Genomic DNA, 27,675 nt, shown 5'->3' with positions numbered 1-27,675 from the left:
TCTGTGAAACGAGAGTGCCGAACTAAATGACTTCTAAAGTCCTTCTCGGATATCCGTGTACCTTGCGCTGTGATCTCTAAAGTCCTTTCTCTCCTCCTCCCTTGGCAGAAGTACATACAGGGCGGAACCAGTTTGCAGGCGGGGCAGGAGGCGGGGCTTGAGAAAATATATTTAGAGTCTTGTGGAGGTCCCGGGGCTAAGTAGCTTATCGATTTGCGCCTGTGCTGATTCCGGATTGCTCGGCCAGAGCCCAGGAAAAGAGGGAGGCGGCCACTACGTTTGCATTTTCTTTGGGAGCTGAGCAAGACGCAGTGAGCATGAGCTGGGACCTCTTCCTGTCCTTGCTGCTGGTCTGCGTGCTCCTTTACCTAGGGGTGCAGCTGGTCCGTTTCGTGCGGGCGGACGGCGACCTGACTCTGCTGTGGGCAGAGTGGCAAGGACGCCGGCCAGGTGAGGACCTTACTCGGGCGCCGTAGGGACTGGCGGGTGACTCAATTCCGGGGGTGGGGGTGGCTGCTGCTGGCCTCCCTTGGTGGCTGGGGAGCGGCCTCCGCCCTGCTTCTAGTGAAGAATAAAAGCATCCTTCCCAGAGCTGGAAGAGTTCCGAGTGGAGCGGCTGGCGCTTCCTGGCAGAGCCAGAAAGCAGGACTGTGCAGCGCCCGGGCAACCCTTCTCCAAAGGGAGGAGAGATCGGGGATTCTGACTTTCTGGGAAGCTCTGGATTCTGGCTGGGAAGGAACGCGCTGGGGGTTTGGACTCGCTGCCTGTTGTTTTGGGACACGCCTCCAGTCAAATCCAGATGGGGAAGAGTTTCCAGACTGGAGAATCCCCATTGTTTGGCTAGAGGGTGGAGTTTTTGCTTTCAAGTCATCAATCTGGGATGGCCCCTCCCCTGGTCATTCCTGCTCTTCATCCCATTCTGGTTTCCTTAGCATCAGAAAGCTTATTATTCTGCAAACTCAAGGAGTTACTCCCACTTACTTAACTTGATGTGAAAGATGAGGGTCGTTTATCCTTTATGCTTAGTAAACCTTGCCCAGGGTGCCCGTAGATATTACTGTTTCATACTTTGTTATGCAAATATCCTTTTTACGAAGTTCAGAGAAAGGCAATTCATTTTGCTAGTTTGCATTTTTTTTTAAACCCTTGCCTTGGAATTAATACTATGTATTGGTTCCAAGGCAGAAGAGTGATGAGGGCTAGACAATGGGGATTAAGTGTTTTGTCCAGGATCACACAGCTAGGAAGTGTCTGAAGCTATATTTGAACCCAGGACCTGGGCCTGACTCTCAATCCACTGAGCCACCTAGCTGCCCCCTAGTTTGCATTTTCTAACATCCTCTCTGCATACATCTGTGAGTTGCCCCAATCCCACGGGTGAAAGATGAGATTTGAACAAAGAATCTCCGACTTCCCAATCCATGCTCTTTCTGCCTTACCCAAAATAAGTGGGAAAAAATGAATGATCCACCCCAAGGGCCTTTGAATTCTAATAGCGAAGGTAGAGCCATGCTTCCAGCCAACAGGTGTTTGAGCATTTTTTTTACATTTCCTGAATATATGCCCAAATAAACAAGTGATAAATCATATACTTCCATCAGCTTTTCTACTCCAACATTTCCTTTTCTGGTGGTGGATAACATTCTTTTTCATAAGTCCCTTAGAATTGTCCTGGATGTATTGCTGTTAGTAACAAAGTCTATCACATTGATCATTCCACAACATTTCAGTTATTGTGTATAATGTTCTGGTTCTGCTTATTTCACTCTGCATCAGTTCACCTAGGTCTTTCCAGCTCTTTCCGAAATCATCCTGTTCATCATTCTTTAGAGCACAATAGTATTCCATCACCATCATATACTACAGTTTGTTCAGCCATTTCCCAAAAGAGGGACATCCCTTTAGTTTTCAATTCTTTGCTACCACAAAGAGAGCAACTATAAATATTTTCATACAAACAGGACCGTCCCCATTTTGATTGAGCATTTTTGAAAGCCTTTCTAATAGTCCCCTGAAGTTAGACTGGTAGCTTTTATCTTGTTCACTGTCTTAACACAACTTTAATAGCATTAGAGAAACAGAATAGATGACAAAATGTGAGCTTGGCTGAGCTGTTCCTTTCATGGGACCATCTATCAATAGGAGAAAGATTTCACTTTTGTCCTGTGTGTTTTTCTCAGGTCTTGGGTGTTGAGAGTGGTAAATGGATTTGCCTATTGGGAGATTATAAATCCTTCCTTTTATCTGATTGAACTGACAACATTTTACTTCTCCTGATCCGTGTTGGGTAATAATGCAAAATACTTGGCATCATGTATTGCATTTTATTCCCACAAGAATTTTCTGAACTACGTAGGGCAGAGCAAATATCATCTGAGGCATCAATGTCAGACTGAGGAACATCTGAGTCAGATCAAATTTGGAGTGGTGGGGATCAACCTTTAATTTTCTTTGCATTGTCAGGGGCAGGTCCTTGCCACAGGTCAGGAAGTGGAGAATTAGTTCCACTGAACATTCCTGGGAGGAACAGGGGTGCAATAACCACTCTGGAGAAGGATCTGGGACTGTGTCTTCCTGTGAGCCACGTCTCTGGCTTCAGACTGCTCAGGGCATGGATTTGCATTACGAGTCCCCACAGGCCTGTAATATATTAGTTCTCTGCCCTGATTCACAGCCACAACTCACAGAGTTCCCTTTCCTCGCCCAGGGCCCACTGAGGACAGTGTTCCCTCTTCACTGCCTCTCTCGCCAACCTAAGAACTCTCATTTCCAGGAATCTGACCAGAACCAGGGTCCAGAACCCCAGACCTCTTGTTGTCAGAACCTCAACTGGTACTTGGGCTTTTTCAAGCCTAATGATTTGCTCCAAATGCAAGAAACTCCTCAGATTTGTCTCATTCCCCCACCACATAGACGTGAAGTACTGGCTAGAGTCTGTCAGTTCATTTATACACTGCCTATTATTATTACTCTTCCATCCCTTGCCTCCTTCTTCTATCCATTGCTCATGCTTTATTATCACCCAGCTCTGGCTACCTCTACCCTCCCCTTCTGCTCTCCTAAATTTGTGCCACTAGAGTTAGCCACACAATAAAGTTTGCTACTTAACTGGGCCTTTACTGCCACACAACCACCTTATAATTTTCCCTAATTGACTCCCTATTTTCCACACCAGTTATTACCAACTTATTGTTTTTATTTTTCTTAAACCCTTATCACCTTCCATCTTAGAATCAATACTGCCTGTATATTGGTTCCAAGGCAGAAGAGCAGTATGGGCTAGGCAAAGGGGGTTAAGTGAGTTGCTCAGGGTTGCACAATTAGGAAGGGTCTGAGGCCAGAATTGAACCCAGGACTTCTTGTCTCTAGGCCTGACTCAATCCACTGCATCACCTAACTATCTCCTTTAAGTCTCTTTTTATATCATCTCCTCCCCAAGTCTCTTTCAGCAAAGGATCCTGTTTTATTAAATTTATTAAAAAAAATAAAAGTTATCCTTTTTATCCTCATCCTGCACCTTAAAACCTTCAAAATAACCCTCCAATTCTCTCCTCTTTTGCCCTAGTCTCTGATAAAAGATATGATCCTTCTTGCCTAAGGCCAAAAACTTCTACTTGTGTCCTTGATCCCTTCCCTTACAATTTTCCTGTATTCTGCCTTCTTGCCTCATCATTCAACATGACATTAACATTTTTCTGAAGACTTGATTTTTATATTTTCCTTGTAGGTGATGCCTTTGTCTTTTGTGTTACAGTTATTTTTTGGAGAGTGGAATAGAGTTTTTATCATTCATTTACATGTTAACATAATAATATACTCCTTTTTCCCCCATTTTTCTTTGAACAGAATGGGAGTTGTCTGATATGGTTGTTTGGGTGACTGGAGCCTCAAGTGGAATCGGTGAGGAACTTGCCTACCAGTTGTCTAAATTGGGAACATCCCTTGTGCTATCATCCAGAAGAGCCAATGAACTAGAAAGGGTGAAAAATAAATGTCTCGGTAAGTAAAGTTGCCAGTGTACTTCCTTTATACATGAATCTGCTCTAGGCAAAGTCTAAACTCACACACAATTTTGACAATTTGGTAGAATCTTTTTTCTTTTGTGAGAGAGGGTTCCCCCATCCATGATTTGAGTGCTTGGACCCAAATGTTGCCTTTTTTACCATCTCATTCTTCTCTACCCCCTTCATCCCGTCCCTGTGCTCTGGGTTCCAACCAGAGCAGTTACACATGTCATACCATGATGCCACCTTGCTAACGTCATTCCCCATACTTTGTTATACTTTGCACACTTACATGGTCTTGCCTGATCCTCCCCTCCCTATCTGTAATTCATTTCTCTTTCCTCAGAACTCTTTGGTTCTTTCTTATGCATTTGCCCCCTAGAACTCATACTCTACAAAGTAAAGAGATAGTCCACCAGAGGTAATCATAACAGTAATAATAATAATAATAATAAATATTTCTAACAACACCTTAAAGTAGTGTCAAGGTAAGTCAGTCTGTCACAAGTACTTAGCTAATATTATTGAAAATTCAAGCTCCCAATTCTGAGAATTTCAGATTTTTTCTTAGAAACGTTTCTGTTCCATCTGTAAGCATACTCTTGCTTTGGTGATAAGACAGAAAGAACTCTATTGTATTCAATCAATCCTTCTAAAATTCTTTCTTCAACTTGCTTGACTTATGTGCTCATCCTGAAAAGAGGCTGACAAGTTAACGGTGAGGTAGGGTCAAAGAATCTTTTATGGCCAATTCTTACTTTGCCTTATTTACCACTCTTTCTGGCCACTATGAAAACTTGCATGCTTTTTGGGCTTCCTATGCAATTCTATCAGATCCTCCCAATCTTTCTAGGAAAAAAGAATGATTTCAGAGATTTGCAAAAATACAGTTTGAGAATTAGTAGTGAAAGAAGCCAAATCAGAAATTGTGGGTCTATAAGAGGTAAAAGATCACCAATCACAATCCAACATTTGATTCCTCTTAGACCTCTAAGTTTCTTTCAGAACCACCTGGCTATCATTTTTGTTTTCATCAGTAAGTTCTCTATTGTCCTCTCCTGGCAGAAATGACCCTGATCTTAACTGATAGCAAGCGGAAACACACACTTATCTGGATGCCAGCTGCTTATTTGCCTTCACAGTTTATTATTCTTTGAGCCTCTTGGGGTCATTTGGCTGTTACTCCTTCCCTTTCAAACATTGTTGCTGCATTTCACAAATACCTCTGCAGAGAATATTCTCTGAAAAATTGATTGGGACGTCTTGCTCGTGTTAAACACTATACTTTTTGGAGCCAAATAGGAACTATGTAGTACTTTTGTGTTTTCCATAGGGTTGTCCTGAATCTGATTTCATCCTCATCAGACTTTAATAATAGAGTCTGGACTTCCATATGATTTCTTCATCCCCCACTGCTGGACTTCTGCCTATGGAAATGGTATATCCCACTCTTTGCTAATCCAAGCAATATATTTTCCCAATAAAGTGGCTGTTCTACCGTCCGAAGATATACATATTGGACACCTCTTAGAAACTGAGAGAAAACTGCACCCTAGTGCTGTGCATTTTTTTAAGGGTGGGATGGAGTTGTTTTGTTGGGAATGTGATCAAGCAGTGATCTGGCCATCATTTAGGTGTTTCAAACTCTTCATTTAGAGATTAGCAACTTGAAAGAAAAGGATATCCTTGTTTTACCCCTTGATTTGACTGACAGAAGTTCACATCAAGAGGCCACAAAAACAGTTCTCCAACAGTTTGGCCACGTAAGTTGCATTTTGAGTTGACATTGTCTTTTTTAAAAAGTAACTGCAACCTACAAGGGAGAGTCAGTTAGTTGGACTTTTGCTTCAGCATTTTTCAAAATCCTTTGTTTCTGAAATATGAATGAAAATGTTGCCAGCTTTATACTGCAGAAACTGTGAATGCTACATAATTAGACTTAGTAATAAAGTAAAGAAATAGCCCCAGGCAAGAAGGCATGGTAAGGGGCAGAAAGATAGGAATGATTTTATGAATCAAAAACATTTTTTTAAACCATAGGTAGGATTAGGTCTATGGTACAGGAGTGAGAGCTGGTTCATTCTTGCCCCATTGTGCTTTCTTTATAGAAGGTATGTATTAATGTATGCAGGAGGCAGCTAAATACTTCAGGGGTTAAAACAAGGTCTGGAGTCAGGAATCTCCAAAAATTCAAATCTGACCTCAAGACACTTACTAGCTGTGTAACCCTGGTCAAGTCACTGAACCTCTCTTTGTCTGGAGAAGGAAATAGCAAACCACTCTAGAATCTTCAGCAAGAAAACTCCATGGACAGTATAGTTGATGGGGGCTTGAAGAGTTGGACACAACTGAAAACAATGAGTAGTAATACACATGGTATACATAAATGATTTCTATGAAAATTAATTCATTTGTTGATTACCCTTTGTCAGTTTTAGAATTGTGGACTTTTAATTCTGAAGGGCTTATAATAATAATAGTTTTATATATTTAAAAAAAATTTCTGTTTATATCGACATATTTATATATTTATATAGTGCCTTAGAGGTTTTCAAAGGACTTATAAAATATCCCATTTTTTCCTCACAACAGTCCTGGGAGGTAGGTACTATTATTATCATCATCCTAATTTTACAAATGAGGAAATTGATGCTGAGAGACGTTGTGTCCAGGATTGCAAAGCTACTAAGGGTCTAGAGATTGGATTTGAACCCAGGTCTTCTTCACTCTCAGGCCAGATCTCTATCTAATTTGCCATCTCATTTACCTATAAGTGATTTGTAAATGGAGCCTATGGATTAGGGATGTGGATGATAATTTTATCTGTGAGTTATTAAGTAGTTACTTTTTTTTTGGTTCTTTACTAGAATTGTGATGTCTTACTTAAAATTTTAGTATAGTAATCTTCAAATGAAAAATCTTTCCAATTAATGTATTTACTTTGTCTTTTTATAATTTTTTTAACCCAAGATTGACATTCTGGTAAACAATGGTGGAAGGAGTCAGCGTTCTTTGTTTAAGGACACAAGCCTGGATGTCTATAAAGAGATAATGGAACTTAACTTTCTGGGTACCATCTCCTTAACGAAATGTGTTTTGCCTCACATGATGGAAAGAAAGCAAGGGAAAATTGTTACTGTGTCCAGCATTTTGGGCTTTATAGGAGCCCCCCTTGCTGGAGGATATTGTGCTACCAAACATGCTCTGCAGGTAAGTTAGTTTGTTTTATTTTAAACCCTTACCTTCCTTCTTAGGATCAATATTGTGTATTGGTTCCAAGGCAGAAGAGCAGTAAGGGCTAGACAATGGGGATTAAGTGACTTGCCAAGCTAGGAAGTGTCTAAGGTCAGATTTGAACCCAAGACCTCCTGTCTCTAAGCCTGATTCTCCATCCACTGAGCCACCCAGCTGCCTTCCTGGTAAGTTATTTTGAACTTAGGTAATATGTCATATTCAGAATTGACCCCAGGATACCATAGCCCACCTTTTTCCTCCCTGCTGGCCAGTGATTGAGAGAGGAATGTGGCAGTCAAACATGTCCAAGTTGGTGGTTTGGAAAAGTTAGTTCATATTTGTAGTTAGTGTTACTGTAAAAGAGATTGATTGTAAGTGTGACATTATATATATACACACACACACATATATATGTATATACATATATATACACACATATGTATATATGCATATATCTATTTGTGTCCATGTGTTTATATGTATGTGTATATATCTATGTATGTGTGGATCTCACAACTGAATTATAATTTTTTAAAAGAAAATGGCAGGTTATTGCCTGTGCTGTGACTGCTTTGAGGGGAAAGACAGTCATTTTCAAGATGGTAATAAAGCTAAATTTCCAATTCCATTCAATAACAATTTATAAAATACCTAAAGTGAATATGGTCCCAATTAGATATTGGAGCCTCAAAGATGAAAGACACAATCTTTATCTTCAAAGGACTTCTTATCCAATACTAGAGAGATAATTTAAAAAACCAAATAATTATACTACCTGAATGTGAAAGGGGCAAAGAGAACCCTTTTTCATGGAAAGAATCTTGAACCTGGCATCTAACAATATGAGGACAAATCCTTGTACACATCATGTCACTTCTCTGGACCTGGATTTCTCATCTGGAAAATGAAGGAATTTTTAATTAGGTTATCTCTCAGTGTCCCTTTCAGTTCTTAGATGTCTTGATCCTTAGGAAAGATCCAGGTAAAATTCTCTTATAAAATCAAAGAGGAAGGTCTGTTGGTCTATCAATTGATCCATAAGAATTGTGTTCATCTACTGTGTGCCAAACAATATGATTCCTACCCTCAAGGAAGTTATATTTTATCAGGACAAACAGTGCAGAGAGCACATGGTAAAGAAAGAAATAAACCCTTTATTCATTAAAACATCTTCCATATATCTTAATATGCTAAGGACTTTACAAATATTTTCCCCACCGCAACTCTGGGAAGTAGGTTTTATTATCCCCATTTTACAGGTGAGGAAACTAAAGCAGGTACAAGTTAAGTGATATGTCCAGGGTCACACAGCCTAACGTGTCTGAGGTTGGATCCAAACTAAAGTCTTACCGGTGCCAGGCCCAGCATTCCATCCACTACACCACTTAGCTATCCCTAGGCATTCAATCATAGGATCTCTGATGTCCTTCCAGCTCAGATCAGCTTTGATTTTAAGAAGAGATCCAGAAAAAATTCTCTAACAAAACCAAAGGAGAAAGATCAGCCAGAATTTAATTACTTTAATAATTTAAAATTTTTAAATTAAATTTATATTTATATTATTTTAAATATTTTAGTAATTTTCTTTGTTTCAAAAAAATGATCCCTGCTTTTAAAGATATTTCATTCTACCATGGCAAACAGCATTCATACATATAGGTGATTCAGTATACTGTTTGTATGAAGTAAATTGAGTACAAAATATTGCCCTAGAAGCATTGAATCATGGAAACCATTGCATAATTTTTTCACTTAATCCAAATATCAAAGAGCAATGATAATGATTTAAATGTAATATGATTATGAGTGTTTAGGCTTGTTTCACATTCCAAGAATTGGAATTGACTTATTAAAGATAGGCAGTATTTTTAGATTTTGTCTTCATCCCTCCCAGATTTCTTATTTCCTTTCTAGGTACCAGCAGGAACAGAAAGAAATACACCACCCATCTCCCTCCCTCAGACTTAAAAAAAAAAACTCTCACCTTTTTTCTTAGAATTTATACTAAATATTGATTTCAAGACAGAAGAGTGGTAAGGGCTAGGCAATGGGGGTCAAGTGACTTGCCCAGGGTCACACAGCTGGGAAGTGTCTGAGGCCAGATTTGAACCCTGGACCTCCCATCTCCAGGCCTGGCTCTCTACTTTCCTCAAGGTTTAAGAAAAGAAACACAGATCCTAGGATCCTGGGGCTTAGAGCTAGAAGGGACCCCAGGGATCAATGTCTAATCCCTCCATTTGATGGGCAATGAGAAACCTCCTCCGATATGCTCTTGCCCTGATTCCAGCAGTCAGGGGTGCCATCAGAACAAGGTTCCATCCTAGCAGTGACCCAAAACAGGCATGTTCTTTATTGGTACAGATGAGTATAAAAGCAAACTCTCTATTTCCTCCTACTCTGAACAGGAGAAACCATAAAGATCTCCCCTGGAGGTTATTTAAATGCCAGGGTTTCTTCAGTGAGGTGTTAACAATCTCACCTGGTTGTAGTGACTCCTTTTATCGTAGAGGTTTAGAGTTGTGCCAGCTCACAGGCCACTAGCAGATGGAAATTATGTGGCAAGGAAAAATACTTTGAATTTTCTTCCCCAAAATTAATAAAGAAATTAACTTAGGGTCATTGATCTCAAGCTGGCTGGAAACTCAGAGGTGAATTAATACAACTGTGTCATTTTATAGAGAAGAACAATAAGACCCAGAGAGTATTTTGCTTAAGGGCTTATAGGTGGCAAAGGCAAAATTTGACCCCAGGTACTCAGACTTCCAGATACACTGGATCAGCTAGGTAGCAGAGTGGATAGAGTGCTGGACCTAGATTTAGGAGGTTCTAAGTTCACATCCTGCCTCAGACACTTACTAGCTGTGTGTCCCTGGACAAGTCACATAAGCCTATTTTGCCTCAGTTTCCTCATTTGAAAAATGAGCTGGAGAAGGAAATGGCAGACCAATGCAGTATCTTTGTCAAGAAAATCCGAAATGGGGTCATGAAGAGGAGGACACAACTAATCAATTCAACAACAGCACTCGACTCCAAATCCAGCTTTGGTTGTTCTTTAAGGAGATAATAGATCAAAGAATTGTAGCAATACTACAGCAATACTACTCCTCTACAAAAATGATGCTATTTATTTATGGTGTTCTTCTTTGGATGCCCCAAATCCCAACCCCTTGACCACCTTAAGGTCTCAATAGGCTAAACTGAAGGATTTGGTCACAACTTGTTAACTGTAAAGATACTGCAGAGAATGGGATGAGGATGTCTTTCAGTCTGTCCACTAGGGTTGCAGGTGTCATATACCATCCCTGTAATGTTCTGAATGTTCATGATAAAGCATTTCATAGTAGATGATGGGACTAAATAGGACTAGGCAGAGAAGCACAGATTGGAGAAGAATTTCTGCTCATTCCACATGATTTTTTAACCAAATGACAGTGGCTTTATGTCTCTCTGGCTTTCAGAGGGATTTATAAAATGAATTAAGCGGCCCATCATTTAATTTTGTTTGTTTGTTTTGAAACTCATGATTTGCCCCCTAACAACCTAGATGAAATATTTGATGAAACTAAGTATTCACTGCTAAATGAGAAAGGGAAGTAGAGGAGAGTCATCTCTGCCACAATGTCAGTTTCTGTTGGGCAGTATTTCCTTCTCCTATTTCTCTCTTTTACACACACACAGCAGATGCTGGCATTTTCTTTGTTTTTTTTTAATGCTGTCTACTTGTTTCAGTCATATCTGATTCTTCATGATACCATTTTGGATTTTCTTGGCAAAGATCCTGCTGTGGTTTGCCATTTTCTTCTCTGGATCATTTTGTACAGATGAGGAAACTGAGGTTAACAGAGTTAAATGACTTGTCCATGGTCATACAGCTAGCAAGTGTCTGAGACAAGACTCAAACTCAGGTCTTCCTGACTATAGGCCCATTGATCTATCCCCTGAAACACCTACCCATCTCTGTGATACCATAGTTTTAAGAAAGTAGGAGTCTCCTTTTTAATTTTTAATTACAGTTAGATGTGATTATTAAAATTCACCATAAGTCTTCCTTGCATCATGATGAATTCACAAGATCGTTTCTGATTGAGTGAATGCATAACACATAAGTACACTTGACTCTCGGAGGAACATTGATGAGCTGAAGTATGTCCAAAGAAGGGCAACTAGCATGATGAGATTTTTGGAAGGAACTCGAAATTTGGTTGGAGAAAAGACAGTCTAGAGGAGGACATGAGCACTGGCTTTTCTATTCTTTCAGTGACCTCACTGGTGCACACAGGTTTAATGATGGTTTCTATGAAGGAGATTCCAGATTCCTAGGTATTCCTAGATGTCTGACTTTAGGCCTCTTGAGCTCTAATCCCACACCACTGTAAAAATGGAGATTTGAACCGCAGACTTCAATCCCCAGAAGTCCTTGCTAGTTCCCAGAATGCCCTATAATCTCCCTTAGTTCTCACCTGAGTGCGAGAACACAATGGGTATTTAAACTGACTGTACCGCCTACTTGACCTCTCCCTGCTTCTGCTTCTAAGCACACACTGCTCTACCTAGCAGGCAAGATGTAGAGTAAGTGGTTGTGCCTAGGCACATGCTTTTCTTATTTTGTATTTCCTCTAATTCTTAATTCTAATAATCTTTAATAAACCTCATAAAATATAATACTTTTAGCAGAGAAACTAATTTGAACTGTTATACCACGAAACACTTATTAGACATGTTGTACTAGATTATATCAAACTCCCATAGAGTTTGGGTATTGGATCATTATCGAAGCCACCCCTCTTCCATTCTTCTCTATTTCTGTTGAGGGCATCAGCATCCTTCCAGTTCTCCCAGGCTTACAAATTTAGCATTATCCTTAATTCTTCATTGCCACTACACCAACATATCCAAACCATTCTCCACACTAAAATGATTTCCCTAAAGCACAAATCTGACCACATCACTCTCCTCTTCAGTAAACCCCAGTAGCTCCTGATTACCTTTAGAATCAAATATAAATGCTTCTGTTGAAGATTTTAAGCACCATTTTCTATGGGAGACCTTTCCTGCTCCCTCTAGCTATTGATACCTTATTCTCCCTACCTAGATTATCTTGCATCTACCTGTAGGCTTTGTCTCCCCTGCTAGCATACATTGTAAATTCCTCCAGGACAGCCACTATCTCACTTTTCTCTTTGTATCCACAGTGCCTAATGCACTAGATGCTTTTAATAAATTGATAGGTGCAATTAATAAGAACTTCATAAGCACTTACTGATTGGTTCGATTATTTGAAGTGCTTACTCTGCTTATCTCCAGGAAGTACTAGGATCAATGCATTGGTAGAATTTATAGGGAAGCAGAACTTTAAAATTTTTTTTTATTTTATTTGATCAATTTCAAACATTATTCCTTGATTACAAAAATCACATTCGATTCCTCCCTCCTCTCCTTCTACCCTTGCCTTAGCTGCCGCACAATTCCACTGGGTATTACGTGTCCTTGATCAGAACCCATTTCCATGTTGTTGATGTTTGCACTAGGATGTTCCTTTAGTGTCTACATCCCCAATCATATCCCCCTCGATCCATGTAATCAAGCAGTTGTTTTTCTTCTGTGTTTTTACTCCCATAGTTCTTCCTCTGAATGCAGATAGTGTTCTTTCTCGTAGATTCCTCCGGGTTGTTCAGGATCACTGCATTGTCACTAATGGAGAAGTCCATTACGTTCGATTATACCACAGTGTATTAGTCTCTGTGTACAATGTTCTCCTGGCTCTGCTCCTTTCATTCTGCATCACTTCCTGGAGGTTGTTCCAGTCTCCACGGAATTCCTCCACTTTATTATTCCTTTGAGCACAATAGTATTCCATCACCAACATATACCACAATTTGTTCAGCCATTCCCCAATTGGAGGGCATCCTCTCATTGGGAAGCAGAACTTCTTAAAAGTTACGCTTAACTGAAATTGAAATGGGTTGTCTCATGAGAACATGGAAGTGCCCATTCTGAAGCCAAAAGCCTACTTGTCAGGAATGTTCTTAAAGGAATTTCTGCATTGGTTTGCAGGTGGGACTAGATGACCCAAGATCCAGCATTAAAAAGTTCTCTGCTGCTTTTAAAATGTGAAATTTTATTACATATTGTCTAAAGAGCAGATTATGGTAAAAGAGGTGTGATGGGATTATGATTTATAAATGATTAAAGAAAACTATTCTTGTATCTATATGTAATAACAAAAACATCTTTTGGGGGTGCTCTGTCAGGGGTTTTTCAATTGTCTCCGAGCTGAACTTACGACATATCCAGAGATAACCGTTACAAATATTTGTCCTGGACCTGTACAGTCAAACATTGTACATAACGCCTTTACTGAAGACATCTCAAAGGTAAGAATTTTTGCATTTAGGAAAATGTGAGTTATAAGTATCATTGTTATCTTCATAGAAGTAGACGGGAAGTTTTACTAGGTTAGATATACTTTTGAATATTTTATAACTCCAGCCCTGGCTTGTAAATGTAACTGGAATCAGAGATGCCAGTTCTCCTATGTAGCTTTGTTACTTGCTTTTGGTTCATCTCTTTATCTCGTCCTGAGTGCTAAGGCAATTAAGGAATATAATCAGACATATCCTTATAAATTAACAAAGCTAAAACTAATTAATTGATTAACTTTGAGTTCAACTTATAAACCAAAGATATGGGCATCTAAGAAAAGTGTTGACTTGATTAGGTTAAGTAGAAATGAATTTTAATTAATTTAAAATATTAACTATTTTTGATATTCTATTGAAGGTGAGCACATGAAATTTCACAGGAAATACATTTTATTTTTATAAACCCTTATCTTCTGTCTTAGAATAAATACCAGTGTATCAATAGAGCAGTTAGGTTAGGTAATGGGGATTAAGAATAAATACCAGTGTATCAATAGAGCATTTAGGTTAGGCAATGGGGATTAAGTGAATTACTTAGAGGTTACATAAGTAGGTAGTATATGAGGACAGATTTGAATCCAGGATCTCCTTGCTCTAAGACTGGTTCTCAATGCATTGAGCATTGCCCCCCTCAGGGAGGGGGTACATTTTTTTTAACCCTTACCTTCCACATTAGAATCAATACTGTGTAAGGACTAGGCAATGGTGGTTAAGTGACTTGCCCAGAGTCACACAGCTAGGAAGTGTCTAAGGCCAGATTTGAACTTGGGACCTCCCGTGTCTGGACCTGGCTCTCCATCTACTGAACTACCCAGCTAAGGGGTACATTTAAATGTTACTCTATTACAGGAACTTTTTTTTTAGCTTCCTATTAAATTGTTACCATTTCAGGTTTGCCCTATCACAGGTCAATTGATCATACATGACTGAGAAAATAAATAGCCTGTGTACAATATATAGAACCTAATAAATAACTAATCTTGGATGACTACTTAATTATTGAATTTTTTAAAAATTTTCCAGAAATTAGAGAACGTAGGAAGTCAGGAGCATAAGATGGCGACCAGTCGCTGCGTTCGTTTGATGCTGATCTCCATCGCCAATGATCTAAAAGAAGTTTGGATTTCAGAACAACCATTTTTGACAGTTTGCTATATCTGGCAGTACGCCCCGACCTGGGCCTGGTGGCTCACAAACAAGCTGGCCAACAGAAGAATTGAAAATTTTAAGAATGGAGTGGTATGGTCTTATATATATATATTTTTTTTTTCCCCCCTATAGCATTGTGGAAGAATACAAAGAATTTGATGGTTCTCAAGTTTTATTATTTTCATGTTTATCTGTCTATCTCCTGGGTTCAAATCCTAAATCTGACCCCTACTTACTTGGTGACTTGAACAAATAATTTAAATCCTCAGTGCCCTGCGCAGTTCTCAAAAATGAATTAATTAAATTGGCAGAACAGATTTCCTTGTTGGCAATTCCCAGTAGTAACGAAGTCATAGGTTACCATCAGATCGTGTGTGTTCCTATTTTGCACATACATGTGTATATATATGTGTGTATGGACTACATACCTCTATGTATATACATATGCATGTACACATGTCCTGTAAAAATCAGCATGTTGGTTTTATAGCCATTTCCTGCGTCATGTTCATTGGTTCTTGAATGAAAAAGTAAAAAAACATTTGTTAAGTGGCCACCCTGAACCAGGGATAGTCTAATGGGAGAGGGAGAGAAGGACTTTCATAACCAGAAAATCACAGGAGTGGTGTGAAGTCATTGTTTAGTCAATTGACGTGCTTTTCCCAGAAGCAGTGATGGAGTGGGTTTGCTTTCTGAGCCAGGAGAGGAGGTGAGAGTGCAGGGGGTGGGGGTGAGGATATGGCTGCAGGTCTGGGCCAGCTCAATAGAGGGATTTCTCAACCATCAGGACAACACAGTTCCATCAGGCGCAGGAGTATTGTCTGGGTAGTAGCGCATATAGGCGGTTGGCCAATATTTTGTTCTGGAGGGGAGTTCATTCCATAGCAGCCATGCTGTATACATAGGTGACTAATGCCTGGGTCTGGTGAGAATATGTTCTGATATTTCTTTAAAACAGAATTTTTCAGGTAATCCGGTGTAGAGTATGCCTGGGTAACATGCTAGAAAGTAGTAAAAAATATTGTCTTTACATCCTTTTCTATTGACTTATTGCAAACTGTCCCTAAATGAATTCCTGTACTAATTCCCTTTCTCTGTTATAGTTCTTTCTCTGCAATATCAATAATACCCTTAATGTTGTCCAAATTGGCCTTTCTTGTTTCTTTATGTATAAAATGAGAGGGGTGGTCTCTAAGATCTCTTCCATTTGTAATGTTTAGTTTTGATTTTATGACATTAAATCTGGGAAGAGTAGTACAGTATTACTCAATTTAACCTTGTTCTCACTGCCTTCCCTCCTGCTCCCTTCCCTAGTGGATCTGGAATTGGTAGATCTGGGTTAGTCTGTGTAGAAAGTCAGGGCCCCCTCTTTTTTTTTTTAAACTCTTACCTTCTGTCTTAGAATAGATCAATATTAGTTCCAAGGCAGAAGTGTGGTAAGTGCTAAATAGTTGGGGTTAAACAGACAGCCCCCCTCTTTACACCATAGCATTCTCATCTTTAAAATGATAGTGTTAGCCTAGCCTTTAAAAAAAAAAAACTCTTCTGTCTTAGAAAAGATAATATGTATTAGTTTCAAGGTAGAAGAATGGTAAGGGCTAAGTAATTGAGGGTAAGTCATCATCGACCCTTTTTTTTAATTTTAATTTTTTATCCATTTGAATAAGTTTATTTAGTCCATTTAGAACATTATTCCTTGGTTACAATAATTTCCCTCCCTCCACTCCCACTCTTCCCTGCAGCCAACGTGCAATTTCATTGGGTATTACTTGTATCCTTGATCAGAACCTATTTCCATGTTGTTGATGTTTGCATTAGAATGTTCATTTAGAGTGTCCATCCCCAACCACATCCCTTCAACCCGTGTATTCAAGCAGTTGTTTTTCTTCTGTGTTTCTACTCCCACAGTTTTTCCTCTGAATGTGGATAGTGTTCTTTCTCTAGATCCCTCAAAGATGTTCAGAATCACTGCATTGCCACTAATGGAGAAATCCATTACATTTAATTGTACCACATTGTATCAGTCTCTGTGTACAATGTTCTCTTGTTTCTGCTCTTCTCACTCTGCATTAATTTCTGGAGGTCCTTCCAGTTCACATGGAATTCCGCCACTTTATTATTCCTTTGAGCGCAATCGTATTCCATCACCAACATATACCACAATTTGTTCAGCCATTCCCCAATTGAAGGACATCCCCTCATTTTCCAATTTTTTGCCACCACAAAGAGCACAGCTATGAATATTTTTGTACATGTCTTTTTCCTTATTATCTCTTTGGGGTACAAACCCAGCAGTGCTATGGCTGGATCAAAGGGCAGACAGTCTTTTAGCACCCTTTGGGCGTAGTTCCAAATTGCCCTCCAGAATGGTTGGATCAATTCACAACTCCACCAGCAATGCATTAATGTCCCAACTTTGCCACATCCCCTCCAGCATTCATTACTTTGCTTTGCTGTCATGTTAGGCAATCTGCTAGGTGTGAGGTGATACCTCAGAGTTGTTTTTATTTGCATTTCTCTGATTATAAGAGATTTAGAGTACTTTTTCATGTGCTTATTAATAGTTTTAATTTCTTTAACTGAAAATTGTCTATTCATGTCCCTTGCCCATTTTTCAATTGGAAAATGGCTTGATTTTTTTGTGCAATTGGTTTAGCTCTTTATAAATTTGAGTAATTAGACCTTTGTCAGAGGGTTTTTTTTTTGTTTTTTTTTAAACCTTTACCTTCCATCTGGGAGCCATTTGGCTTCAAGGCAGAAGAGTGGTAAGGGCTAGGCAATGGGGTCAAGTGACTTGCCCAGGGTCACACAGCTGGGAAGTGTCTGAGGCCAGATTTGAACCCAGGACCTCTCATCTCTAGGCCTAGCTCTCAATCCACTGAGCTACCCAGCTGCCCCCGTCAGAGGTTTTTGTAATGAAGATTGTTTCCCAGTTTGTTGCTTCCCTGCTAATTTTGGATGCATTAGTTTTGTTTGTACAAAACCTTTTTTAATTTGATGTAATCAAAATGATTGATTTTACATTTTGTTGTTTTTTCTAGCTCTTTCTTGGTTTTAAAATCTTTCCTTTCCCAAAGATCTGACATGTATACTATTCTGTATTCACCTAATTTACTTATAGTTTCCTTCTTTACCTTCAAGTCATTCACCCATTCTGAGTTTATCTTGGTGTAGGGTGTGAGATGTTGATCCAAACCTAATCTCTCTCACACTGTCTTCCAGTTTTCCCAGCAGTTTTTATCAAATACTGGTTTTGGTCCCAAAAGCTGGGATCTTTGGGCTTATAGACTGTTTGGCTGAGGTCACTAACATCAAGTCTATTCCACTGATCCTCCTTTCTGTCTCTTAGCCAGTACCAAATTGTTTTGATAACCACTGCTTTATAGTATAGTTTGAGATCTGGGACTGTAAGTTCTCCTTCCTTTGCATGTTTTTTCATGGTTTCCGTGGATATCCTTGATCTTTTGTTCTTCCAAATGAACTTTGTTACGTTTTTTTCTAATTCAGTACATCTCCCCTTTTTATATCTTAGTATTCTCATCTTTAAAATGATAGTGTTGGCCTAGCCTTTTTTTTTTAAATAAACCCTTCCCTCCTGTCTTGTATCAATTCTAAGACAGAAAAGTGGCAAGGGCTAGAGAATCAGAGTTAAGTCACTTGCCCAGGTCACACAGTTACAAAATATCTGAGACCATATTTGAACTTAAGACCTCTAGACTCCAGGCCTGGCTCTCTGTCCACCTATCTGCCTCTGGCCTAGACTTTTTTTTTTTTTAATTAAAACCCTTACCTTCCGTCTTGGAGTCAATACTGTATATTGGCTCCAAGGCAGAAGAGTAGTAAGGACTAGGCAATGGGGGTCAAGTGACTTGCCCAGGGTCACACAGCTGGGAAGTGTCTGAGGTCAGATTTGAACCTAGGACCTCCCGTCTCTAGGCCTGTCTCTCAATCCACTGAGCTACCCAGCTGCCCCCTGGCCTAGACTTTTTAAGAGTTTTTCCAGCTCTAAATACTATAATGCTATGAACTTCTTAGGAGTGTCCTGGCTCTGTCAATAAGGTGGCCAGGCATACGAAAGTGACTTGTACCACCAACTGCCTGTGCTTCAGCCTGATTTTATAGCAGAGAAAGGGAGAGCTAAGTAAGCATTCCTAAGGAAAGGATGAGCATTGAAGTAGAAACGAGAGGCAACATGCACAGAAGCATTGGGCTGAGCCAGGAGAGGCCTGAGCTTGAATCCTGCCTCTGCCAGGGAACCATGTGATTATGGGCAAGTCAGTCAGTAACTCTTTACAAAGGGCCAGACACTGTTCTGAGTGTTGGAGTTTGAGTCACATAAAGTCCTGGAACTTCAGTTTCCTTATCTCTAAAATGGGATTGCTTGCTGTATGCCACAGAACTGTTCTGAGAACAAGAGGAGGTACTATTCTGTACATAGAATTCTCTGCAGACTAAGGGAGTGCTAGGCCTGGACTTGGGAGGACCTGAGCTCTGATCTGGCCTGAAACAAGTCACTTAACCCTCTTGGCCTCACTTTCTTTATCTATAAAATGAGCTGGGAAGGAAATGGCACCCCGCTCCAGGTTCTTTGTCAAGAAAACCTCAAACGTAGTCAGAAAGAGTTGGAAACGAATAAAAAGTGACCGAACAATAAAGCCCACAGGTTTGCCTAAATCCCCTGTTATTATAGTAACATAGAAGGTTAAGAAAAAATATATATGATGCTATAAACAAGGGTTTTCTTCTTTTTTTTTTTATCCTTACTTTCTGATTTAGGATTAATACTAAAGTATTAGTTTTACTGCAGAGGAAGGATAAAGGCTAGTAATTGGGGTTAAGTGACTTGTCCAGAATCACACAATTAGAAAGTATGAAGTCATATTTGAACCCAGGACCTGCTATCTGTCTCTAGGCCTGCTCTGTCTCCACTGAGCCACCCAGCTGCCCCCTTGCACGCTACATTTTCAGGGGAGCAGAGGACTCTAGCAAGCTTGCAACAAGGGGTCACAAACACCACGCTTTGTATCTAGTCTGATCACAGCCTCAGAGACTGGGAGCTGGTTGCGTAGTCTAGGGCTCTTTTTACAGACCAGGGAGAACCTCTGAGAGTCACTCACCCAAGGCCACACAGATAGCAAGTAGCAACGCCAGTATTCAAGCCCAGAGTTAATAAAAAGCTATGTTAATAGAGAAAGGAACTAAGTGAATAATCAAAGAAAGAATCACCCAACTAGCATTTATGAAGTACCAGCTGTTTGCCAAACGGAGCTAAACTCTAGGGCTACGAAGAAAAAGGGGAATCGACCTGGTGGCCCTCAGAAGGAAGGCTAGCCTCCGCCATGTTGGAGCCTTTTAGAGACCCAGTGCCTTGCCCCGCCCTTACTCCAGACTGGGGAAGGAGGAAAGTGCCTCCTTTGGGCTGCTAGGCTGAGGGGTGGGTCATGTGAGAAATGACCTCAGGCACGTGGGGAGGGGGAGGGGAACAGCTCCACCTACCCTTTACCCTTAGCTCCTCTGGCTTTATCATAATGAACTCTGGTGGTGGGGGGCACCTGCATGTGTGCCCACAGAGAGGGTTCACCACCATAGTTCTAGAGGGACCAAAGGACACTTTCATGCTATTATATTTAAGCCTCCTGAAGGAAACCAGAGGTGTAGGGGAGAGCGCTCCAAGTGTGGTGTAGGGGGAGAAAACTGCAGCTGGGACAAAAGCTTGGAGGATGAGGCAGAGAGAGCACCACCTAGAGGGGAGCGAGGGAACAGCTGGGACAAAAGCTTGGAGGATGAGGCAGAGAGAGCACCACCTAGAGGGGAGCGAGGGAACAGCTGGGACAAAAGCTTGGAGGATGAGGCAGAGAGAGCACCACCTAGAGGGGAGCGAGGGAACAGCTGGGACAAAAGCTTGGAGGATGAGGCAGAGAGAGCACCACCTAGAGGGGAGCGAGGGAACAGCTGGGACAAAAGCTTGGAGGATGAGGCAGAGAGAGCACCACCTAGAGGGGAACGAGGGAACAGCTGGGACAAAAGCTTGGAGGATGAGGCAGAGAGAGGATGAGGCAGAGAGAGCACCACCTAGAGGGGAGCGAGGGAACAGCTGGGACAAAAGCTTGGAGGATGAGGCAGAGAGAGCACCACCTAGAGGGGAGCGAGGGAACAGCTGGGACAAAAGCTTCTAGGACATGGCTTCCCACCTGGGCAATTAGTAAACTGACTTGACTGAATAGACTCCAGGGGATGTGGTGGGGAGAAATGTGGAAGTAGAGGAGGCATATAGAAAGGAGCCAAGCTGGGAAGAGCTTTAAATGCTCGTCAGAGCTGTTCAAAGAAGTAATAGGGAGCCCATGGCGGTTAGTGACTAGAAAAGTGGGCAAACGCTTTAGGGAAATCATTTTGCCTGCTCCGGGGAGGGTGTTTTGGAGTGTAGGAGAGACTTGATGCAGGAAAACCAGCCGGTGGAGAAGAGATAAGGTTGGTCCAGTGATTAGATACGTGGAATGCAAAAGAGAAAGGAGTTGAGGATAGATGGAGTTTTTGAACCTGAGTGACTGGAAGAATTTCCTCAGAAAAGAATTGGGTTTGGGGAGGGCAGGGAATAGGTTTTGTTTTGGAAACACTGAGTTTGAGCTGACTACAAGGCATCAACTGAAGATCCCTTTGGGAGAGGGGCCAGAAACAGAGATACCACTGAAATGCCCCAAAGACCTCCTAGACAGAAAGTGAGGGGAAGAGGTTTTGGCATGAAAGAATAATAGAGTGATCATGGAGAATTTAAAATTTCCATCTGCCAGATCTTTCTCTTTCTGCCTCAAGCAAAGCTTCTAAAAACATGTTTGTTTGTTTTTATTTTTATCTATTACAAACACAAATTACATGTCATAACAAATTTCCACATACGTTTACTGAATTGTCTCCTTCCTTCTCCCTTTCCAGAGCTGGCAAGCAAATTCAGTCCGAGTTATACACATATTATCAAGCCAAATATTTCCATATTGCTCTTTTTTATAAGTGAATAATCTTATAAAACTAAAACCCCAAACATGTACCCAAATCATGTTAGCTTGTTTGGAAGATTATTTACATCCTTTAAAAAGTGTAGAAATCTGCAAAGGAAACTCCTATTCATAATATGATTTTCATTAATAGGAGGAATTGGTTACTGGAGTGAAAATCAATGGAAACCTTGGGGAAGGGGAAACAACGGCTCTATATTAGCATTTGTGGTAGAAAAGAAAAGAAAAGAAAAGCTGGGCACAGTCTGATAAGCACCTTAGATTTGAGGAGAAAAGATTTCATAGGATTGTGAGGGATAATAAGAAGTGTCCTATGGCCTAAGATCCCACAGGGGCCACTTAGGTGTCTAGACTGCTTGTCTAGAGTCAGGAAGACTTGAGTTCAAATCTAGAGTCAGGAATACTTGAGTTCAAATCTAGCTTCAGACATTCACTAGCTTGTGTGATTCTGGACAAATGACTTCACTGCTGTCTGCCTCAGTTTCCCCATTTGTATTATGGGGATAATAATAGCACCTACCTCCCAGGATTGTGGTGAGGAAAAGGCAGAATAATATTTTAAAGTGTTTTGTAAAACTTAAGGTTCTATATAAATACGAGCTATTAGCTATTATTATCCCATGGAAAGTGAGGCTATGAGAATGTGGGAGTCTCTATTCTGAAGACAGAAAGAGAAACAATTCTGTGGAGGAGGCTACTGGAAAGTTGTATAAAGCAACTTTTCTGCATATACAGGAAACAAAACACATTGATATTTTTTTTAAACACATACAAAAAAAGCAGAAGAAAATACAGAGGATTTAGAATGAATGAAAAGTGTGACTCTTCTGTAAGAATAGTGTCAGGCATGAAAAAAATCCTGAATGAGCCAACATGGGTGAGAAAAAGCTATGAACAATAATAAAAGTGGCTTTGAAGGGCTATCTGAGAGTGGGAATAAAGACTGATTGTTTATAATTGTACCATCAAAAAGAGGACGACCAAAGAAGGAATGTCACTACTTCTTGGGGATGGGAAAGTAGAAACAAATGAAAGAAGGCATTGTTCAACTGTTACTTGCTTCTGTTTCTTCTGTCGATGATCAAAAGACAGAATAAAATTGCTCATAGAGAGGTGCACCAAGAGAAATCTGGAGATAGTCAGAAAGCACTTAGCTGCCCTTGAAGGGTGGAAGTCACCATTGTCACTGAGCCCAGATGAACTCTTTCCTACAGTATTGAAAGAACTGACAGGCATGATTGCTGAGTTTTGTATAATAGAGGCTCTGCAATATAGTTAAGTCACTAATAAATAAAGAGAATAAATAATTAAGTAATAAATATTTTTGTTAGCTTATTTATATGCATATATATTTACACACATATAGATGTGGCATAAAATGGAGATGGACAGCTTTATATAGAATCTTCCTTTTATATTATGCTGTATATATGGAAAAAGATTTCTTTTTGGTGTTTTAAGTCTAGAATTTTTAAATGTTCTAAAGGGGAAAAAAAAGAGAGACCATTAGTCACGGGAGGAAGTCGTTTCAGTTGAGTGATGTGGTCTTCCAACCAAGAAGCCAGATAACCAGAGTTTGAGAAATTAGTGAGAGGAGAGGAAGTAGAGGCAATGCTAGGTGCTTTTCTCAGGAGCTTGGCTGAGAAAAGGGGAAGAGATAGAACAGTAATAGCTTGAGGGGGACGGTAGGACAGGAAGGATGTGATGAAGGCATTCTAAGAACAGGGAGGCTTCATCATATTTTTATGCAGCCGGGTGGTAGGAAATGGAAGACTAGAAAGGGGAGATGATTCAGAGGCAATCTGCTGGAGAAGAGAGTTGGGGAGGGGATAAAATGAGGAGGAATTAGCCTTGGTGAGATGAATGGCTACTCCATTAGTAGACACTGGAATAGAGGAGGGAGGGGGAAAGGGATTTCAAGGTTTTGATATGAAAAGAAAAGCCAGAGTTCATGGTAAATAGTCTTGACAGGTTGGAACACTGGGTTGAATCTACTCCAAAGAAATTTAATAACATCTTTATCGATTTTACAAGCACAAATTTAGAGAATTAGAGACATCTGGGAAAGATGTGGGGGATATATATATATAGGATGACCTGCAAGCTCAGTTTGAGCCCAGTGATAGCTAATGAAATCTTATGGGCTGTTAGGTGGTGCCATAGTACACAGAAGGCTGGGCCTGGAATCCAAAAGGCTCATCTTCCTGAGTTCAAATCTAGCCACAGACATTTACTATGACTTTGTGACCCTGGGCAAATCACTTTACCTTGCTTGCCTCAGTTTACTCATTTGTAAAATGAGCTAGAAAAGGAAATGGCAAACCACTTCAGGATCTTGGCCAAGAAAACACCAAATGGGGCCCTGTAAGTGTCAGCCATGACTGAACAAATGAAATCTTAGACTGAATTAATTGAGGTGAGATGTCTAGGATTAGGGAAGGGATAGGCCTGCTGGACCTTGCCCAAGTCATACCACACTTCGAGTACTTTGTTCACTTATGTGCTCTCCATTGTAGAAAGGGAGGCAATAAGTTGGAGAGCTTCCAGAGGAGGATAACTATGATAGTGTAAGATCTATTCAATTGGGAGCAGTTTGAGGGCAAGAATTTTCCCCCCTTTATTTGTATGCACAAAAGTATGTAAATAAATAATTTGACTAAACTCAACAAAGGCAATAGCAAGATAAAGATGAAAACTAAATATTACTTTAAATTTATTTTTATTTAATTAAATTAATAAAGCAAATAAAGCTCCTTCATTAAAGTATTGCTTTAAATTTTAAATTTAGATTTATAAGTTTAAATTTGTATCTCTCACTTGATGGCATAACTTTGGAAGAGTATCCTATATACAGTGTTCACATGAATCTTTATTCATCTTAGCACGTGAGGAATCAAAAGCATGGTCTGCATTGTAAGTTTAGTGTTTCTACCAGCCTACAAATTCTGTCTGTTAGGCATTTACTGGTTTTTCGTTATCAGTATTACTTTTGAAACCCAGCAAATAAGCTAATCTGTCTTTCATCTCTTGTCAAATATATCTATCTTCCCTATAAGTGATTAAACATTACATTTGTACTCTAGCAAGTCAGAGCGGACATTAATAATTCCCTCAGCCAGAGATGCAGAAAAGTAGGATGTGCAGATGCCAACTGCTATTCTTAATACAACAATACAGTTGATGGCATAACTGGCTAGATGACAACCCTACAGAAGACTGACATTTTGCCTAAAGCCTGGAGTTTTGAGTGTATGCTTATCATTCTCATTGGAATCCTCATCCAGTTTTTCCAAGAATCTTACCAATTGAGCACATTCCTTCAGTGTGGTTCAGAGAAGTAGGAAGATTGTAACAATCAGTTGCAGAAATCTTTGAAGTTTCTTTCTCATGAGCAAGAAGAGTTCAGGGAGACATCTCAGCAAGGATGAATTTAATATTGACATCTGTTACCCTTGCCCTGGGGTCCCCAGAGGTAGGGCTGTCCCTTGTGAGAGAGCTGCACTTAGTGAGAAAATCCAGATCTTTTAGAGAAAAATTTTCTAGTCCACACAGCTAGAATTCAAGGCCTTATCACATCAGTAACACAGCTCACGACCAATATCACTTCAATCCCCTATAAGTTTTATTTCACATAAGAACCTTTCTTTCTTTCTTTCTTTCTTTCTTTCTTTCTTTCTTTCTTTCTTTCTTTCTTTCTTTCTTTCTTTCTTTCTTTCTTTCTTTCTTTCTTTCTTTCTTTCTTTCTTTCTTTCTTTCTTTCCTTCTTCTTCTTTCTTTCTTTCCTTTCTTCTTCTTTCTTTCTTTCTTTCTTTCTTTCTTTCTTTCTTTCTTTCTTTCTTTCTTTCTTTCTTTCTTTCTTTCTTTCTTTCTTTCTTTCTTTCTTTCTTTCTTTCTTTCTTTCTTTCTTTCCTTCTTTCTTTCTTTCTTTCTTTCTTTCTTTCTTCTTTCTTTCTTTCTTTCTTTCTTTCTTTCTTTCTTTCTTTCTTTCTTTCTTTCTTTCTTTCTTTCTTTCTTTCTTTCTTTCTTTCTTTCTTTCTTTCTTTCTTTCTTTCTTTCCTTCTTTCTTTCTTTCTTTCCTTTCCTTCTTTCTTTCTTTCTTTCTTTCCTTCTTTCTTTCTTTCTTTCTTTCTTTCTTTCTTTCTTTCTTTCTTTCTTTCTTTCTTTCTTTCTTTCTTTCTTTCTTTCTTTCTTTCTTTCTTTCTTTCCTTCTTTCTTTCTTTCTTTCTTTCTTTCCTTCTTTCTTTCTTTCTTTCTTTCTTTCTTTCCTTCTTTCTTTCTTTCTTTCTTTCTTTCCTTCTTTCTTTCTTTCTTTCTTTCTTCCTTCTTTCCTTCTTTCTTTCTTTCTTGCTTTCCTTCTTTCTTTCTTTCTTTCTTTCTTTCCTTCTTTCTTTCTTTCTTTCTTTCTTTCTTTCTTTCTTTCTTTCTTTTCTTTCTTTCTTTCTTTCTTTCTTTCTTTCTTTCTTTCTTTCTTTCTTTCTTTCTTTCCTTCTTTCCTTCTTTCTTTCTTTCTTTCCTTCCTTCTTTCTTTCTTTCTTTCTTTCTTTCTTTTCTTTCTTTCTTTCTTTCTTTCTTTCTTTCTTTCTTTCTTTCTTTCTTTCTTTCTTTCTTTCTTTCTTTCTTTCTTTCTTTCTTTCTTTCTTTCTTTCTTCCTTCTTCTTCTTTTTTGGTTAACATATTTAAGTGTTATTTTTGGAGGAGATGCTGAGGAGCTTGACTTGATCTTAATATATTTTGGCCAAGACTTTATTTATTTATTTATATTATTTATCGATTTATTATTTATGTAGGTTCTGAGGCAGCTAGGTGACACAATGGATAGAGTATTGGGCCTGGAATTAGGAAGCCTCATTTTCCTGAGTTCAGATCTGATCTCATACACTTTCAGTTCCTTCAGCTGTAAAAAAATTAGCTGGAGAACAAAATGGCAAACCACCCCAGTATCTTTGCCAAGAAAATTCCAAATGGGATCACAGAGAGTTGGATACCACTAAAATGACTGAAAAACAAAAAATTTGTGGGTCCCAAATTGTATTTCTCTTCCAAACATTCCAGTGAACAATAAAACAGAGTTTGACCGTAAGTACCATGCAAAATTATAGGATTAACCTCCAAATGTCTCCATCATTGACAGAAGTGAGAAAAATGTGGAATGATTACTTTTGATTAATGTAACTATTTATGAATTATAGGATGCAGATTCCTCTTATTTTAAACCATTGAGAAAAAAACAAACTGAAAAGATACCAGTGTTTTTCTACCCACTGAAGAGATGGAAGAAATACTTTGAGTAGTTTGTATTTCTGTAACTTGATTCATAAAACACATGTTTGTTATATATACTGCAATAAAGATTTTGAACATTATGTTTTGTATTCTTGAGTTTAAAAAAATCAAACATTTTTACAGTGGTAACAAATAAATATCCATCAGCTGGGGCATAGCAACAGATTGTACAAATATGTAAGTAAATGTAATGGAACATAGTAAACTGTAAGAAACAACAAATAGAGGCAAGAAATAATATATGTGATGATTACAACAATGAAAATAGCACAACCACCACAAAACATTCAAACTAGTGTTGCACGTGTATAAAGAACAAGCTTCGCACCAAATGAGATATGAGAAGACAACCTCCCTCTGTTTCTTTGCAGAGATGGAGGAGGAATCGGGTTCATGGATATGTAACATTTCATATTATGTCAGATTTTTTGTGTGTGTTGACTGCTTTTTCTGAATTTCTTTTCTTCCTTTAAAAAGGTTCTTTGTTAGAAAGAGTGGCTTTCTGAACTGTTGGGAGTAAAAATGTAGAAGAAAAACATGATTTGCCACTTGTTTATATGGGTATATGATTTG

At 39.3% G+C, this 27,675-nt stretch overlaps 1 protein-coding gene across 1 annotated transcript; it reads left to right on the top strand.

Moving 5' to 3' along the window:
- Positions 1-141: 141 nt before the first annotated feature.
- On the top strand, positions 142-27,182 carry DHRS7 (dehydrogenase/reductase 7). The gene is made up of 7 exons (XM_007472966.3): positions 142-450; positions 3,847-3,999; positions 5,661-5,767; positions 6,975-7,214; positions 13,490-13,612; positions 14,684-14,899; positions 27,009-27,182. The coding sequence occupies exons 1-7, from the start codon at positions 318-320 to the stop codon at positions 27,108-27,110; spliced, it is 1,074 nt and encodes a 357-aa protein (XP_007473028.2). The 5' UTR covers positions 142-317; the 3' UTR covers positions 27,111-27,182.
- Positions 27,183-27,675: the final 493 nt, after the last annotated feature.

This window comes from Monodelphis domestica, chromosome 1 (genome assembly GCF_027887165.1).
Source record: "Monodelphis domestica isolate mMonDom1 chromosome 1, mMonDom1.pri, whole genome shotgun sequence".
Classification (NCBI taxonomy): Eukaryota; Metazoa; Chordata; class Mammalia; order Didelphimorphia; family Didelphidae; genus Monodelphis; species Monodelphis domestica.
Note: the sequence above shows the minus strand (reverse complement) of the source record. Positions and strands in the feature narration are given on the sequence as shown.